The sequence below is a fragment of the Dipodomys merriami genome, unplaced genomic scaffold (assembly GCF_024711535.1).
Source record: "Dipodomys merriami isolate MVZ:Mamm:240054 unplaced genomic scaffold, mDipMer1.0.p SCAF_2, whole genome shotgun sequence".
NCBI lineage: Eukaryota > Metazoa > Chordata > Mammalia > Rodentia > Heteromyidae > Dipodomys > Dipodomys merriami.
Window position 1 is genome coordinate 30,733,954 of NW_027203381.1, and position 19,011 is coordinate 30,752,964.

Here is a 19,011-nt window from a genome sequence, read left to right on the forward strand (position 1 = left end):
ATATAGCCATGATCACTTATGTGTCAGTTAATGTATTGAGATGTTTAAGCTTAACTATTTTGACGTGTGTGGTACTTGGACTATAGTCACACTGATTTGAAAAGACCTCAAAACTATTACTCTTGCCTATTTGAGATTTTATGACTTTGACCCACAGTTCTCTGTTTCCTCCCTTTTCCAACTCCAGCCCCTGTTGTTCATTAGCTTGTTTATTAGATTCTACCTTATGAGATCAAACCTTTGTTATTTATGCATATTGCACTCATGTGTGTAAATATTGCTGTGTGAGAGAATCTGTTAAAATACTCACTACTCAATTGTCTACAAAGAACTCGATCAGATTCTGGTGTAGACTTCTGATTTGGGTTTACATCAGAAACAGATTTATAGTAAGTCCTCCATTGTTTCAATGTTTGCCATTACATTATCTGGAGATTTGGTCAAAACATGACTTTCCATTTTCTCTTTCTTTGCCTCTTGGAGAGCACCATTGCAACTTGAGATCATAGTCATTTGTGGCTAGCATGTGTGAAAAACCATAAGGAATGCTCCTAATTGTGTGAAAGAAATCACTTCATGGGTATGGTTGCATGAGCAGGGACGGGGGTGGGAGGGGTGGGAGAGAGAGATAGCCTTGTATTGATGTCCTGAAAAATCTCCTCTCATTATCCCAATTAATAAATCCATTTGCTTGAAGTGCAGACCAATTTTTGTTAGAAAAAAAGGCTTCTAAATAAGAGTTGCTGGGTCTCTCACATCTATGAATTTTCCTGGGAACACTTAGATATGTACTTCCTACCAGAGCACTTGCTATCAAGTAAAAGGAAAGGACTTTTTAGAAGGTTGATGTTTTCCTACGGCTTACATAAGTAATAAATTGCACTTATTCACCCCATTTGTATTAACAAAGAAACAGAGGAAATTTAAAACTTCTTAAATGAAAATGCTCCAATCCACGTCCTGAAGACTCACCTCTGTAATCCTAGCTACTCAGGAGTCTGAGATCAAGAGGACTGCACTTTGTAGCCACCCTAGGCCGAAAAGCCCATTAGACTCATCTCCAAAATAATCAGAAAATACTGGGTATAGGTGTGGCTCACATGTTAGATCACCAACCTTAAATAAGCAAGATAAATAAGAAAGCAGTCCTGAGTTTACATCTCAGAATGTCAAAAGAAAAAATAAAAATATGTAATGACAGGAGAAATCTAGTAATATCTTATAGACAATTTTGGCAAATTTCAGCTTGCTTTTTATCCAAATACTGTTTTGTAGAAAAAAAGAAAACCCTTGTAGTTTTATTCAAAGCTTTTCACCTTTAAAAAGCTTATCCATACTCTCCTTGACCATATCACATGATGTTCTACTAATGTAATTCCATATTGAAGCAAAGGTGCCTTGCAAAATCCAAAGGGCTATACAACTATAATTTTAAATGCAAGCATGAAATGTGTGTATTATTAAATATAAAGTTATTTGATTGGAGTTTTCTGACTACATTTACAGACAATAAAAGCTTAATGAGAATGTAAAGAGTATTTAATAGATAGATGGTAGAGGATCCAAAGTGTAAAAAATAGAAGCCTTGAGGTAATGCACAAAAGTTAATGAAACATTTCCATGTAAACAGACTGCCAAAAAGCTAAGTAGAATCAGTTCCATTACAAGTTAAAAAAAAAAGTCCAAAGAAGTCATTCAGTAAATGACTCCTGAGATATGTGTGGTGAGTTAAGAATCAAATCGCTCCATCTGGGAACCAAACTTCAGAACAACTATTTGTCTCTATCCAGTTTCTAAAGTAGAACCAAAATGAGTACAAAACCAGGTTTCTCAGTGTATTATGGGTAAGGAATGACTTACCCTAGGCCTTTTCCAGACTTGTTACTCATCTTTAGGTCAACATTTGTCCTCCTGTAAGCCCATTTTAATATGTGAAAATTTATAATTACGTATATACTATGTGTATATATTTGTATAACACTTATACATTACAAGGTTTGAAACACAAGTCCTTGCATCTGCTAATCAGTGTTCTACCATTTGAATTGCATGCTAACTCCAGAACATAAGGTCAGAGTTAAATAATAAAAGTCATCCCCAAAAGATTTTTTAATTGGTTTTATGTTTTTTATACTCAAAGGAAACTGTATCTACAATGCACTAAGCATTCCCTAATGCTCTGCTGATGGTCATTCAATGATTGTCCCTATCTTATTTTAAAGCAGTTTTCTAAAATTTAGAAATACTTCAATAAAATTTAGTTTTAATTTTAGTTTTAGTTTTAATTTTTCTTGTTGATGAACAATATGTATTTTACTTGCTTGAATTGAAGATTTACAATTTGAAAAAGGCTCTTTTTGCAAACTGCGTTATAGCCATCCAAGAGACAAACTGGTGGCTATAAAATTGTTGAAGATGAATAACTATTAAAGATACTTACACAGGCAAAATATCACCCAGGAGAATATTCATATATTGTGTCATTGAAAGTTACTATTCTTTGAAACCCATAATCATAATCACTCACAATAAAAAGTATGAATTAATGTTGTATTAAACTTTTGCCCAAAGGACATTACAGATCAGATTTTATTGGAAGTTTCGAAGATTGTATCCCACAACCTATAGTGGACTGCCAAAAACATTAATAATGCAAATCTTTTTTGAATACAAATAACCTCTGTAAAGTCTGCTTTGATTATTAATGGGATTAATTATCTGCCTGCTCAGTGCTGTTATTTTCATTTGGAATAACAGTTGATAATGAAAGACTAACTCAAAATTTTAAAATAACACATTTAATAATACAAATTAATTCTTCTATATAATCAAGAAGAAAATATTGCAGTGATAATGTCTTCTCCCTTACTCAATAAAAACTTATTCTGTGAATGTATTTTATTGACACTTTCAAACTGAGAGATAAATTCAGGTTTTATTATTTCTTCCAAGTTATTTTCAGACCTTGAGAGGTGGAAATGTTCATGGTGAGCCCTATCCCAAGACCCCCAAATTGCTGTCTTTCAAAATTCCAATAGCTAAATGTATTTGCAGATAGAATATTTTGCAGCAGGGTAATTTCCATAATGTTTTTGATGCAGTGATTTGGTGAATACAAAGCTGAATAAAACAGAGATGGTAATCTGCTTAAAGAGGAAGGATGCTGTCCTAAAACAGACTTACATGTCCTCATACATAATCACAGGAAGTCTCTGGGGCATTTTCCCTAAAAGACAGGCAAACCCATGGAGGCCAACTTAATAATCTACTACTTTGTGATATATATGTGTGTGTGTGTGTGTGTGTGTGTGTGTGTGTGTGTGTGTGTGTGTGTGTGTGTGTGTGTGTGTGTGTGTGTGTGTGTGTGTGTGTGTGTGTGTGTGTGTGTGTGTGTATATCTATGTATATATACATAGATATATATAAAATCCATATCAAACCCATGTGAGTTTTTCAAGTTTTCCATGACTAAAATAAAATACTTGAGATAATTTCCTTGTAAACGGTAAGGTTCATTAAACTCACATTTTAGAAAATGGTCAGCCATGCCTGAGTCTCCTCATTGCTTTGGAGAGGAATTCTGGCACTCCACATGGAAGAGTGTTTTTACTATGAAAGACTATAGTGCATGAGATATGGTCATCATTGGTTTAACTGTTTTTTATTTTCTCCAGTGATAATAAGATACAAATTAATAAAAATCATATGCAAACACAAAAAAGATTACATTTACGGTAGGTGGCTTCGCACTCTAATGGCTGCCATATTTCTGAACCACCATTGCTTGGTCCATAGTACTTATTCACAGTAAAGTGGTAGTTACTATGATTATTTATTTACCTTAGAGCTGCTGATTATAAGATGCACTCCAGCAACACTGGATTTCTATAACTACATTATTGAAGCTCTTTTGCTAAAAGGTAGTAACTGCTGTCTTAACACCCAAAAATCCCAAAGCAAACAAATATATCTAAAAGTCCCCATGCACAGAGGTCATTTTGATAGACTCTGTATCCTCTTTTATAGCAAACAATTTAAAAGTCTCCTTCTTAAGGTATATATGAAGGGAAAAAAGCTTTCAGAATTAAAAATAATAAAAGTATATTTTAATTTTAAAATATATTAAAATAATAATAAAAACCTACCAAGTTTAGTTCAGCGCAGTAGAATTGGCATTATCAGCCGTATTTTTCTTTAGCTGGTTCCTCTGTAAGACAGTTTCTTCCATGGAAATGTGATCCTGTAGTAATGCATCCATCAAGTGAATTCTATGGTTTAAATGGCAAGATTTTATTGTGTAATCAGAGTTTTTAGTTCATATGTCATTATATAAATTTCAGATGCATCATAATTGTTGTTTCAGAGGGCAATATTTGGCAAATAAATTTCTATTGTAATGTATTTTCATGTTGCTCAAAATTTCCATTTCAATTTATTTTAAAAATGTTGTGCGTATAATTGGCTCTAACCTTTAGATTTGGATGTCATCAAGTTCAGGATTTTTTTTTAAATCTGACTATTGGTTCTTTCATAATCTTACTAGAAATGAATAGAAGAAAGCTAAAGATTACCTGTCTAGGGGCTGGGAAGTTAGCTCAGTGGTAGAGCGCTTGCCTTGCATGCATGAGGCCCTGGATTCGATTCCTTAGCACCACATAAGCAGAAAGAAATAAAAAGCCAGAAGTGGCTCTGTGGCTCAAGTGCTAGAGCACTAGCCTTGAGCTGAAGAGCTGAGGGACAGTGCCCAGAGTTCAGGCCCCACGACTGGACTCAAAAAAAAAAAAAAAAGATTACCTGTCTATCAGCTACACTTGAGTGAAATGGTGAGCCTTAAATGGGGCACTTAGAGTTGAATCCATCAGAGAACCAAGAACAAAATCATCATGGTGATGCTGTTAATCCTGGTGCTGTTTTTCACAATGTGAAAAATATTTTGCAGTATTTCTGGTTTCATAGAGTATATTTCATATTTTGTTACCTATTTTCTGAAAATTGGGGGCACCAAAATATGTGAAAGTAACTTGTTGCATGAATATAGTGTTCAAAATATAAGAACTTCAAAGGATTGGATATGTTGGCATGTGCCTGTTAACGGAAACTATGTGGAGGCAGAGATTAGAAAGCAAAAGTATATGTCTGAGACAGGCAGAAGTGGTCAGATAAGTTGATGTTAGGCGAAATGAACCCCAAGATAAGGACTCAAATGGTTTTTCTTTCTTGCTATTGTTTCTAACATATTTACAAGATGATTTCTGTGTTGCTTTGTATGTCCCTCCCCCATGGTATAACCCCTGTTTTCACTGTATTTGTGGAGGGGAAGGGAAAAAACACATTGTTTAATAGGGATACAGATGGACTCATTGCAGCAATGAGATGTACAAGATGTTATGTCAAAAAACGAATTTTACAACTTTGGCAGAGGTAGAGGGGATGGGAGGGCAGGGATGGTAAGAGGAAGCTAAGGAGGAGGCAACAATGCTTGATAAGAGATGTACTCATTACCTTGCCCATGTTATTGTATCCCCTCTGAACGGTATTTTCACAATAAAAAAACTTACAAAAAATAAATGTTTCAAAGAACTTAAATTTTGTTAAGTATTTCTTCCCCTGGAAATTTCTCTTCATGCAATTTTAAAGCCTAATCTGTTTCATAAAACTGTATTTTTCAGCATAAAATGCAGCATCTCAACAATTTCCAAGAGTACAATGCAGTATTGTCAACCACATGCCAATGGTTATACAAAAAATTTCTGTGACAATTTCCCATTGCCCCCATCAGTGAGATGCTATACCCAAGATGCTCATCTTTCCCACATCAGCATTGGAAACCACATACGATGTTTCTGATAATCTAATGTATATAATATATAGAAATGGAATCATACAAACTTTGCTTTGTTTTTAATTTTTGCTAGTCCTGGGGTTTGAACTCGGGGCCTTGGCCCTGTCCCTGAGCTTCTTTTGCTGAAGGCTTGCACACTACCACTTGAGCCATAGCACCACTTCTGGCATTTTTTGTTTATGTAGTTCTGAGGAATTGAACTCAGGGCTTCATGCATGCTAGACAAGCACTCTACCACTAAAGCCACATTCCCAGCCCTGCAACCCTTGCTTTTTGAAAGCTATTTTTAACTGTTATTATAAAGGTGTTATTATAAACTGTAATTCAGAGGAGTTACAGTTGTATAAGTCAGGCAATGAATTCATTTCTTTTTGGACACTGTCACTCTTTCCTTTGATTTCACCCAGTTTTTCCCTCCTATCCCTAGGCACAAGGTGTAGAGTTCATTTTCAAAATAGTTCTAGTGAGTATCACTCCTGCACAGCCTTTGCTTCTTGATGACAGCCTATGTCACTTAGCATAATGTTCTGAAATTTCTTCTATAATATAACACGGGTTTTCTTTTTTCATGACTGTGTACTATTCTTTTGTGTATATGCACCATGTTCCCTCTATCTATTGCTCTAATAACTCTCTTGATGTGACTTTATATTCAGTTGGAACTAATCAATTGTTCTACCTACACTCTGTACACATTGTTATTTTGCTTTTATTTTTCTTAGTTTTTAGCCAAGGTCTGGAAAGTATGCATATGAATGTGTTCACTTAACATTCAGTGTTTAGAGTTCTCTTATTCAATGCAGAGGTATAGATGACAGTAAAATAATCCTTTTGAAGGTGAAATCACATAGTGATAAGATAAATAATGGAATGCTGTCTGTCATTGCAGGATGAATCTGCACCAGCTGACAAACAGTGTAAGTCAGAGACCACGCAGGCTACTTACTCAACATCCACTGTTCCAGGCTCACAGGAGGTGTTGTACATCAATGGAAATGGGACCTACAGTTACCATAGTTACAGAGGGCTAGGAGGAGGACTGCTGAACCTCAATGATGCTTCCAGTAGTGGTGAGTCTTTATTATCGATTGCATTTGGTTTGTTCATTTGGGGGTGGTAAATATTTTTCAACAGAAAGTGAACACACTGTTAGAAGTAATTGTCAATGCCAGTGTGGTTAAAAAAACAAAAAAGGACATTTAAAACATATGTCTCCTCTCATGGACAGCTCTCTCTTTGGTTGTTCCTCTAAGAGTAGTAGCACTTGGGGCTGGGAAGGTGGCTCAGTGGTAGAATGCTTGCCTTGCATGCATGAGGCCCTGGGTTTGATTCCTCAGCACCACATAAGCAAAAAGAAAAATCTGGAAGTGGCGTTATGGCTCAAGTGGTAGAGCACTAGCCTTGAGTTGAAAAGCTGAGGGACAGCACCTAGGCCCTGAGTTCAGGCCCCACAACCGGACCCCCCCCCCCAAAAAAAATAGTAGTACCACTATTATGCAACTGAAGGACTGCTATTAAAAAAGAAAAGCTTAACTGATGAAAAATCAAATGTTTTATTTTCTTAAATAGTGATACATTCTGTCCCCAATGCTGTAATGTACTATTTGTCAAAAATAGTGCAACATTTCCTTAGTGTTCAGAAAGGTTTTTGATTTGGAAATTCTGAAGAAACAGAACCTTTGTCACAGAGAGACACACTCATTTCTGACTAGGAGCATACAAAGTGAAACAAGGCAGGGTCCCGTGTCCAGCAATTTCTCAGCGATAATGGAGTGCACCAGCAGTGAGTGGTGTCTCTTCCAGGGCAAAAACGTTTTTAGGAATTTTTTTGAATTGGTATGACAAGATGTTTTCCAAATAAGCCAGAGTTTTAGAGTTCCAAGTCTTAGGCAAATTGATAGACGTGAATTTTTAAATTTTTTTTAAATGATTATTTTACTGTAAGGATGACTCCAGAAGGGTTACAGTTGCATATATAAGGTAAGGAGGACATTTCTTGTCAAATATTGTTACCTGCTCCCTTGTTTCTGCCACCTTCCCTCCCCACCTTGACTTCCCTCCGCTGCCAAGTTGTAAAGTTCATTTCCAACATAGTGTCTTGTATCACTGTTACATTGGTTTACCCTTTGTCCTTTATCTCACCATTTCATTATTTCCCCTTCCCTCCTCCAAACTTGATAAATGTGTATACAAGACACAGGGTATCATAATCAATAGGGGATAAACCAAAGAGGAAAAATGAAAGGAAAAATAACTTCACATAGTACACTAAAAAACAAGAAAGAAGAAACAACAATAAAACCCTCTTGTTTCCATATCTTGGAACTCATTTTGATTAGCATGATTTTATAAGGACATATGTATATAGCTTTTGAGCTATTGTGATCCTTTACTATGACAATCCAAGACATACACTAATTATTTGATCCTTTACTATGACAATCCAAGACATACACTAATTATTACAAATGAGGGAAACCATGGAGCCTATGTTTCTTTGAGGCTGGCTTACTTACTTTAGTTAATAAGATTTTTCCAAGTCTTTTCTTTTATAAAGTTTTTCTTTGAAGAGTTATAAAAGGACTTCCTGCTCAACGTGTCATTTCATGAGTACAAAATATCTTAATCAATGTCTCTCCTTACATTATTTTCAACCTTACCCATGTGATTGCTTGTAGAAATGCAGAAACATTCAAGTGAAATTTGATAGCATTTGAACAAAACTCAATATACATTTAACACGTGACCCAATAATCTTGTTAGTATTGTGTCAAAAGCACATTGATAAATGTATGAAACAGACATATATTCAAGACTAGTCATTACAATGTTATTTTTAAATGCAATGCAAAGTTTCATCACTTAAAAGGTTCATCAGTAGATGGCTGGTTGACTACTAGAATATATTCAAACAAGAACGTCACATTTATCTATGAAAAATAATGAAAAAATCCTTATATATTATTATGCAGCAGTCTCTGGAGGTGAAAACACATACTGATTGCTAATATTTATGAAATAAAGATTTCTAGAAATGGGTGAATAAACCATAATTTTAAAAATGTTTACATAGAGGTAAGAATGAGAATTGTAAAGGGAGTCATAGATTCACAATTCTTTGAATATAGTTGGATTTTATATATGATTTTGATAATTTAGCTTTGGAACACTAGCATGTTTGTACAATTATAAGACTTAAAATAGGAAAAAATGATAGATGTAAAATTTATTTAATTAGTTACTGACATAGCACAGACTGAGTCTTTCCAAAGTAATTTCAAGTATCATAACTTGTTACCACCAGGTGTTTAAGCCAGTGATAAAACCTTAAAACAATGTTCAGTAATCACATTATTATTTTAAGAACATTGCTTCTGTATTTTGGTTTAAAACAAATTTGCAATTCAGTTGGAGTCAGTGAAAGTTAATCAAAAGCCTATAATATTGTATTTGAAATGGTAGTGGAACTGAATATGTATTTTTTTTTTTTTGCTTTAAGAAGTATACTTTGTGTCTCCACTGAAAATGCCTCCGAACAAGACTAATTTGAATTTGATCATTTGAAGTAGATGTGTTTTGTCTTTATTATAATTGAGGAGAGATGACAGTGTGAAAGGAGACATGTTGTAGAAAAATCACTTTTCTTTACAAGCTAGAAATAAGCCAGGAGTGGGCTCAGGAATGAGTATTCTGGAACATTAGATTATTTGCTGTACTCTAAAACTAAAGGTCCCCCACAGACCAGATCTCTGATGTTCATCTCTATCAGTTGTCTTTAGTTCAAAATTGGTGTCTCAAATGGAAAGGAGAAAAAGCAAGATGTTTCTTTGGGAAAGAAATTAAAATTTCAGGTGTATAGTTGGCTCTAAGGGGCTAAGGGACCTTTTCTAGGCAGTTAAAAACACAGAATGTTAACAATTATCAAACAAAGATTTATATAAATGGAGTGTAACTCTTAATTTTTCTCCTCTCACTGGGTCTTGAATTGAACTTAAAACCAACCTCCTGCTTCTGTTTGGCTTTTCCATTCCTGGCTGGCACTTAGTCACTTGAACCATGCTTTTTAGGTGGTAAATCGGAAATAAGAGCCTCATGGACTTCTATTTTCTTTTTATTGTCTTGGTTGATTTTGAACAAGAATCCTCAAATCTCAGCCTTCTGAGTAGCTAGGATTACAGGAGTAAGCCAGTTCCCAAATTCATCTTTCTAAAAGGATAAATTTGTTCACATTGCATCACTATTTTTTACTTGGGTCTTCATTGTTTGTAAGGAGATAACATTATCCTGCTCTTTCTGCCTTAAGATCTATGACTTCTAAGTTTCTATGAACTGTTTTCTGCTCTAAGCAATTATTTATTGTCCATCCTTAAAAAAAATCAGATCATTCTAGTCAGGCATAGTTATGCACATTTATTGCATCCTGATATTCTGCGAAGAATATAATGCAGGACATGCATCTACACACAAATATACTACTTTAATGTCTATTCTTGAATTGCGTAGTTTGGAGGAACTCAAGAGTCAGATTGGAAACATTCCATCATTACCAGGTATGCAATACTATAAATTTACAGTTTGAGTGTAGAGTAATATTATGTTGAGATAAATTTTTTGGAAGATTTTCCCCCAGATGCCTCAATATCATAGAAAAGTAGAACCTGGAAAAAAAAAGTTGAGGATTCCTTTTAATTCAATCTCTTTATTTTTGAAATAAAATAAAGACACCTAGAATGGTAAATGACTTGCTCACAGTAAAACGTATGGATTGAGAGATATTTATTTCATTAATTCTTGGGCTTTTATTTGAGAGCACATGAAGACGAACTTCAAAAAGTCCTGACTGTGGGGGAGGGTCCCTGCTTTCACTGTATTTGATGTCAGTATAATTTGTGGAGGGGAAGGGGAAAGGATACAGGTGGACCCATTGCAACAATGAGTTGTACAAGTCGTTATCTCGAAAACGAACTTTACAACTTTGGTGGGGGGGTGAGGATTGGGTGGAGGGCCCTGGGGAGGATGGGGAGGGATGGGAAAGGGAAACAAAGGAGGAGGCTACAATGCTTGATAAGAAATGTACTCATTATCTTGCCCATGTAATTGTAACCCCTCTGTACAGTATTTTCACAATAAAAAATAAAAAAGTTCTATCTGTGTGCAGCTGAGAAGAAATAGCAGTAGACTCACCAATATTGTGTACTGAAAATAAAAGATGATGTAATTTTCCTTGGGCAATAACTTTGGATGGAGGGTAACTGAGTTGAAATAACAATAAAAAGTACAACAATAAAACAGAAAAAGAGTATACTTCACCAATCACAGCTTTAGATTTTAACCACAGAAAAATTGCTCTTACATAGGTGTAAAAGCAAAATTAACATTGGAAAAGGAAATAATTCCATATTATAAATACTTTTTTTCATTCTCTAAGAACCCAGATTACATGTAACACTAGTATTGTCTGCTGTTGATTTTGTTGTATTTAGTTGTTTGGCTTTTAAACAGATTAACTATATACATAATTGCCATTATTTTAGGGTTTTTCTTTATAAATTGTGGGAACTCCAGATGTTCTGACTTTTTAAAAGAAAAATGGTATCATTTTTTTCTATCATTTCTTCTTTTTAAGGCATTAAAATAGTCACTCACTGTAACAGATTTGGAATTATGGAGAAAGCAACTACATGCATATGCATGAACCTTGAGAGCTAAAAGGGACGTAGCAGATTAGCATTTTATTAGATGCCAGCATTATATCTGATGGCTGACAACTCTGGGCAATCTGAGTTTGAGAATTCTTCATTTTAAGACTTGTGCATCTGCAAAGTATGAAAGGCAATGTCAACTTCCAGAAGACAAAGTTGAATTAACTACAATTGTGACTTAATGTATAAAGCAGACAAAGACACGCAGAATTCAACCCATTAATTAGAGAAAATGGGAATGTGTTGACAGTTAGAAGCATTAAACCAAAGGCAAGAATTGAAGGAATAGTGATGCTTATAGAAACTTGTAAACACATGTAACGATAACTATCATGAGCAAATGATACTATGTGCAGGGAGAACATGAATGCAGAAGAAAGTAAAAGGTACTTTAAACAGCATTTTTATTTAACTTGCTCAGTATATTGGGATTCATTTTGTCAAATCATTGTAATTTTGACAAAAATAAATTTGAATAGGGCAAATATGTTATTTTGAGAAACTTACAGATCAAAGAAAGAAAATATTCTGCTTTTTCTTCTTTAACTATCATGAACTTTTGATAAGTAATACCTTATCTGTAAAACCTAACTCTGGTTTTTCCATTCTTTGGGAATTTAATCCACAGTCCTCATTGCACTGTGACATATGTCTTCAAATAAGTTCCCATAAATAAATGTGCACTCTTAGAAAGCACAAACCTTACTTGTGTCCACTAATACAATTCCCTCAATAAGACCAAACATCTAGCTAAATATTGAATACTATTCACTTAATAAGTAAGTAAAATTTAAAAAAAGACAAACATTCAGTTATTTTTGAGTGTCAAGACAAAGGGAGTTAAATTTAAAAATAAAATTCAAGCTAGGTGTTGGTGGCTCATGCTTATAATCCTAGCTACTCAGGAGGCTGAGATCTGAGGATCGCAGTTCACAGCCAGCCTTTGCAAGAAAGTCTGTGAGACTCTTATCTCCAATAAATCACCAGAAAAATGAAAGTAGCCCTGTGGGCTCAAGTGGTAGAGTGCTTGCCTTGAGCTGAAGATCTGAGGGACAATGCCCAGGCCCAGCGTTCAAGCCCCATGACTGACCCCCCCAAAAAAAATATCAAAGGAGGGTTGTGATTCAGTGTGGATTGATGGGTTATGTGTTCAGTATGCACAGGTCCCTAGGTTCAATCCCTGAGGACATCTCCTACTTCTTTTTTTAGTGTATGGGTATATAGTAGTCTGCTGCTTAATTTTGAATGGAATCATGATAGGGAAAGCTGGCCCATGTTGGAGACTTCGTGGCAAAGAAAGATTCTATCTAGTAACACTGCCAGGGTGCCCCTCAAAGCCTTCATTAGCCAACTACCATTTGTTTGGAGCTGGCAAGGGTGCACACGGAACAATCCAAAATTTCAAATTGGAGTATTATCAAAATGACAGCAGTTACAATTTGTATAAAGAATTTATTCAAATTATCCAACTGAAATGAGAAGCAAGCAAGCAGCCAGTCCTCCTGTTATTATCCCATCCATTTGCATAGGACTTTGGAATGCTTTTTGTTTCCTATCAGGAAGTTCACATTGAGCTGTCTAAAGAGGGCAATTGTGGTTTACTGCCATTTTTTCATTGGATCCCTTAAGTCTAAATTATGTGCATAATGCATCATTTAACCAGGGGTGTTTCCTCTCCACAAACTCCATGAGGCAGACTTTTCAATTTGTTTTTTCAACTCTCATATAAACTGGGTTGATATACAAACCAAAAAAAAAAATCTAACAAGACCAAATTGCTATAATAATCACTATAATAACTAACATTTGTGTGGTGATTTTTTGTTTACCAGTATCTTTACATCCATTATTATCTTTGCTCTTTGCTAACATTCAGGATTGTTGGCCCTTAAGATTCTTTTGATCAAAATCTATCATTATGAGTCTAAGGAAGCCTGGCTGTCAGATTCACTTTTGTACCAGAATTGGTTCGCAGTGGTGTGAATGGCTTTGTCAATAGACAGTGCCAGGCATTGATGCTCTGAAATATCATTTCTCATCTGAGATTTCCCGAGTAGCGCTTCTGTTCATTCACTGCCTTCTTTCCTTAGCTCCTATTCTGGATAGTCTCTGTCTATTATCACCAATTTCTCCCAACCATTTTGCAGAACTGAGTCTGCCCAATAAGTTCATCAGTGACTCTACTTACTGCCAAACTAATTCCTCTCCTTTATTTTACTGAATCTCATGGACATATCTGAAATCTCAGTGCTCTTAGCATACAAAATAATAAACACCCACATCTTGTACCTCTCATTCCATGCTTCTCTTGCTTTGTTTCTAGTTGTTTTGAATAGTAAAGTCTTCCCTTTCTGGGATTTCCTGGCCATACTGTCATTTCCCCTCTCATTCTCTTCTTCCATACATTTCTCAAGGGAGCTTATAGTTTCAAATGCAAGATACTCCAAATCTGTGTATTTACCCATGCCCCACCCCCACCCCCAACTATCAGATTTTATGGCCATTTTTCTGCCAAACAGCTTGATTTTGACATCCCAAACAAACTCAGACTTAACTAAGCAAAAGTGAGTTTTTCATCCCATTTACCCTAAAGCCTGCTCTGGGCTTGTCCCAATCAGAAATAATTCTCCTGCACAATGACTCATATTATGTGTTGTATTCTCTATGACACACTTTCTGCTCACTTCACTTGCTTCATGATTATGTTTTCTTCCTGTATATTTCTGTGACACCTGAGGCATATTTCCTGTGACTTAACCTGTCTGTCACGCATCCTTTTCTGTGTTAGACTGTACTATTTGAGGATAAGCAAGGAGAATTTGTTCTGTCACCCAGAGCCAGTAGGTAACAATCATATATTAGTTTATTACTACATTAGATACATGAATGACTGAAAGAAGTTTTTCTAATAAAATATTATGCATCTTCAGAGATTTTTTACTAAATCCAATTAAGCATAAAAATAATCAGTTAAAATTGAGGAAATCTTCTTGAAGTGTGTTCTTTCTCCTAAAATCCCCAAAGAGAACAATTTGGGGAAATTGAAATATTACATGAGTGCCTCAAGAAAATGTGTCATATATACACAATGGAATTCTATGCTTCCATCTTAAAGAATGACATCATCACTTTTGTAAGGAAATGAAAAGACTTGTAAGAAATCATATTAAGTAAAGAAAGCCAGATCCAAAGAAACATAGGCTCCATGGTTTCTCTCATTTGTAATAATTAGTATATGTCTAGAATGAGCAGAATGTATGTATGACCATATAAGATGATGTATGTATGTAAGTATGTATGACCATATAAGATGATGCAAAGCAAAATGAGCTCCAAAACAAGAGGTTTTTCTTTGTTGTTGTTTTTTAATGTATTAAGGGATTTTCTTTTTTCTTTTGCGTTGTTTTCCCTATGTTTTATCCCCTATTGTCACTGTATTTGATTTTGATACCCTAGGTATTGTATATATGTTTATCTGAGTATCTTGCGATACTCACAAGACAATATGTTGGAAATGAACTGTACAACTTGGCGGGGGGAGGGGTTGTGGGGGAGGGTAAGTGAGAGAAAAATGAGGGAGGGGGTAACAAGTCCGACAAGAAATGTACTCACTACCTTACGTATGCAACTGTCACCCCTCAGGTACATCACCTTGACAGTAAAAATAAAGTTTCAAAAAAGAAATATTGCATTCTAAGTATTTCAGAGAAATATTTTGAAATGCACAAATTTTGCTTTAAAATATACTCCATGTAAGCCTCTGATTCAGGAAAGAAATGGTTTCCATAGTTATCCACTGGCCTGAAGACCTTCACTTGTTCTCTTTACCTTAGCAACTGAATAAATTGTTCTACCTTGTGCAGCTGTGTGAGGCAGTGCCCATGGACATCCTGCTCCACCAGACATCTGGATGGTGTTCTTGTATGAAATTATATATGGACCATGACATAAAACTCCATTATCCGTAGATAATGATTTTACAAAATGGAGACTAAACATGATTCAGAGAATCAAATGATTCCCCGTAGTGAATAGGTGGCCCTTTTCCTAAAGGGAACGTATATCTGATGATAACTTCTTATGGCAAGAAAGGTGACTATGATCTAATTGCAGCAACTTAATTGCTATGATACAGTTACTTATATCTCAATAGAGGTCCAATTAAGCCCGAGGGAGTCATCAAAGAACATTCTACAGCACATCATGAGATTTGATTTACAAGAAATTACAATGTATTATATTTAGATATTTTTCCACAACTTATCTAGCTCCTTATTTTTAGTCAACCCACTTCTCCTATGTGTGTTTTGATGACTTAATCAGGATAATTTTCTACTTTAAACTCAATCCTTACTCTCATTGTTTTCTTATTCAAATATAGTTCTATTTAGATTTGTACTATCCAGCACAAGAGCCACTAGTCAGTTCTGATAATTGAAGCTAAAATATATTAAAATTGAGTTCAAATTTAAACTCAGATCCTCCATTGTTATGGAATTTCAGATATGCAATACCCAAATACTACTGTATTTAACAGCATAAAGTAAAATTCCCATCTTGCAGAAATGTCTAGTAGGTAGTCCAGAATCACAGTATTATATTGGCCTCTGAGTGATTTGTTTTTACAGGAAAAGTTGCCTATATTTCACTAGTTCTTTTGTTTTTAATTTTTGATCACTTCTTAATGAAATAAATGGGCTGACTGGAAAACCCTGTGAGATATTTCAAATAATATGATTATTCTTTAATATTCTTAAAGAGCGATACTTCTACTTCACACTGCTTGGCTTTTAAAAATATCTTTCAAGTATTTGGAGATCCTGAGTAAAGCTAATTCATATAAAATTTATTATAACATAAACATGGGAAACTCTGAGATAGGCTGACATTAGTTTAAAACTAGAAACAAATTTTAGAAGAATTTAATTATGATACAAGCCAAAATTTGTGATGTTTGGGAAAAGCATATCCATATATACATCTATACTCACATATATGCACACTACACATGTATATATGTATATATATGTTTATATATGTATGTATATTGTTTACACACAAATATGCATATACATATATGTGTATGCATGCATGCATGTGTATATATGTATACATACATTGGTATATATACATATATTTGTGTGTATATATATATATACACACACACAATGGAATCCTATTCTTCCATCAGAAAGAATGATATTGTACAATTTGTAAAAATAAACGAAAAGTCTTGGAAAAATTCTATTAAGTGATGTGAGCCAGACACACAGAAACTGGTTACATGGTTTCCCTTATTTGTTGTAGCTAGAAGAATGTACCTATAAATATACAAATAAAGAACTGGATGGTAAAAGACAAAAAAATACACTTAGACACGATAAATTATGCAGGTCTCTAGATATTCACATAGTGAGACCAAAGGACTATATTCTTAGGAGAGGATCACAAAGATTCAATAGCTAGATACATAGGATCTTATAAGTTGATATCATTCATTTCCAAGAAATGGAAACAAGAGTTGTGCTTTTTTTCTCATTGCTATTTTTGTTTTCTGTACCTTTTGTCTTATTTGTAAGTTTATCTCTTTGGGGGATGGTAAAGGGGAGCACAGAAATGGTAGGACAAATACTGAAAAAATACAGCAGTGGCACTCACTAGACACTATGTTGAAAATGAAATGTACAACTTGTGAGGGGAATGGGAGGGAAAAACTGGGAAAAAATGAGACAAGGTCCACTGTTCAAAAACAAATTGTTTAAATAGGGATACAGGTTGACCCATTGCAACAATAAGATGTACAAGATGCTATGTTGAAAAAACAAACTTTACAATTTAGTTGGGGGTGGGGGGAGGAGGAAGTGTAATGAGGAGGTAGGAGGGAAGGAATGGTAGGGGAAAAACAAAGGAGGAGGCAACAATGCTTGATAAGAAATGTACTCATTACCTTGCTCATGTACTCTGTACAGTATTTTCACAATAAAAATCTTATTTAAAAAAGAATTACAATCATTACCTATCATATGTAACAGTAACACCTCTGTATTTCATCTTCACAATGACAATATACATACATACATACATACATACATACATACATAGAATTTAATTGTGACACAAGCCAAAATTTTGTGATGTTTAGGAAAAGCAGATCCAGAGCCTAGATGTATGAATTGTAACCACATTTTTGACACTGAGTTCCTTTTATATTTCCAGCTTTTCCACAGAGTATAATCGCCACCTAGAATACAATTGAGATCATAAATTACTTATGAAAATATATGTGTGTATGTGTGTGTGAAAAGATTCAGAGACATGATGCATATTTTTCAATTTTTTAATAACTGAAAATTGTGTTAATCGTATGCTGGAAAATTTGCAAGGAAATTGCATTAATTATCTTCAAAATCAAATGAAGCATCTTTCAATTTATCCCTGAGTCTTCACATCTTTGAGTTCCTGCAGATCAGAGACCCTCAGAAACAGGCTCTGAAAGGATTGGTGAGTGGCCCTATGCTTCCCCTAGCCTCCTAGCATATGTAATTGGCTTTGCAGTTCAACATTGATCAGGCTGTTCTTTGCCCTGAGTGTAAGGGACCTTTATGTACTCCTCTGATCCCATGAGAACTGAATGCTGTGCTTGCTCACAGGAGAGAAGCAATAAAAAAGAAAACTCCCCATTAGTATTCTAGGCCCTTCCTTCTTGATTCTTCTGGTGAACTGTTCAGGGGCTTTCAGGTGACCAGACTCATTATGGTTAGCTTGGGATGTTTTCCTCTAGGATCTCCGTTGAACTTTGATACGTTCTCTAGAGATCTATTTGAACAAACCAGTTAAATTTCACTGTTGGCAGCTTCCTCTGAAACTCAAGAAGGAGCTCTCTTGAGTAGTTCAGTACCACTTTTATAGGAAGTAAAAAAAATTATTTTCCATAGGGAAATTAGTCATCTTCTACATTTCCCATTCCTGGATTTGTCTGGGTTCAAAAAAATAATTATGTTTCACATTTAAATCTCTCACTGTTTCATGAAGCTTTCTGAATTTTTGGAAAAAAAACTCAAAGATGACAAGTATGGACATCTATCTCCACATTCTATTTGTTTTGTTTATATATATATATATATATATATATATATATATATAGTAAAGATACTGTACAGAAGGGTTACAGTTACATGAACAAGGTAATGAGTCCATTTCCTATCTAGCATTGTTACACCCTCCTATATTTTTCTCCCTAAAGTTTTATTTCATCTTTATTTTTACTTCCAAGATATATTGACAAAGGGGATAAGAGGAGATAATCTGTGCCTAAATACTTTGCATTTCGTATGAGTCCTGGTTTCTTCAAAGATCTGGGTAATTGTTAATGGGATGTAGACATTCTTTAAATATGCAGAAAAGCCATAATTGCTAGCTTTTGTTTCAATATTTAATGAGTCAATTTAAGGACAGACCACTATTTGC

The 19,011-nt window shown here is 34.8% G+C and overlaps 1 protein-coding gene across 6 annotated transcripts in view; it reads left to right on the top strand.

Moving 5' to 3' along the window:
• The window catches only part of Nol4 (nucleolar protein 4), a 276,155-nt gene that overhangs the window by 243,713 nt on the left and 13,431 nt on the right, over positions 1-19,011 (top strand). For all 6 annotated transcript variants that reach the window (XM_070029360.1, XM_070029354.1, XM_070029355.1 and 3 more), the window contains one exon: positions 6,732-6,912. In XM_070029360.1, coding sequence (XP_069885461.1) covers positions 6,732-6,912 — 181 coding nt within the window. The remainder of the gene's footprint in view (positions 1-6,731; positions 6,913-19,011) is intronic.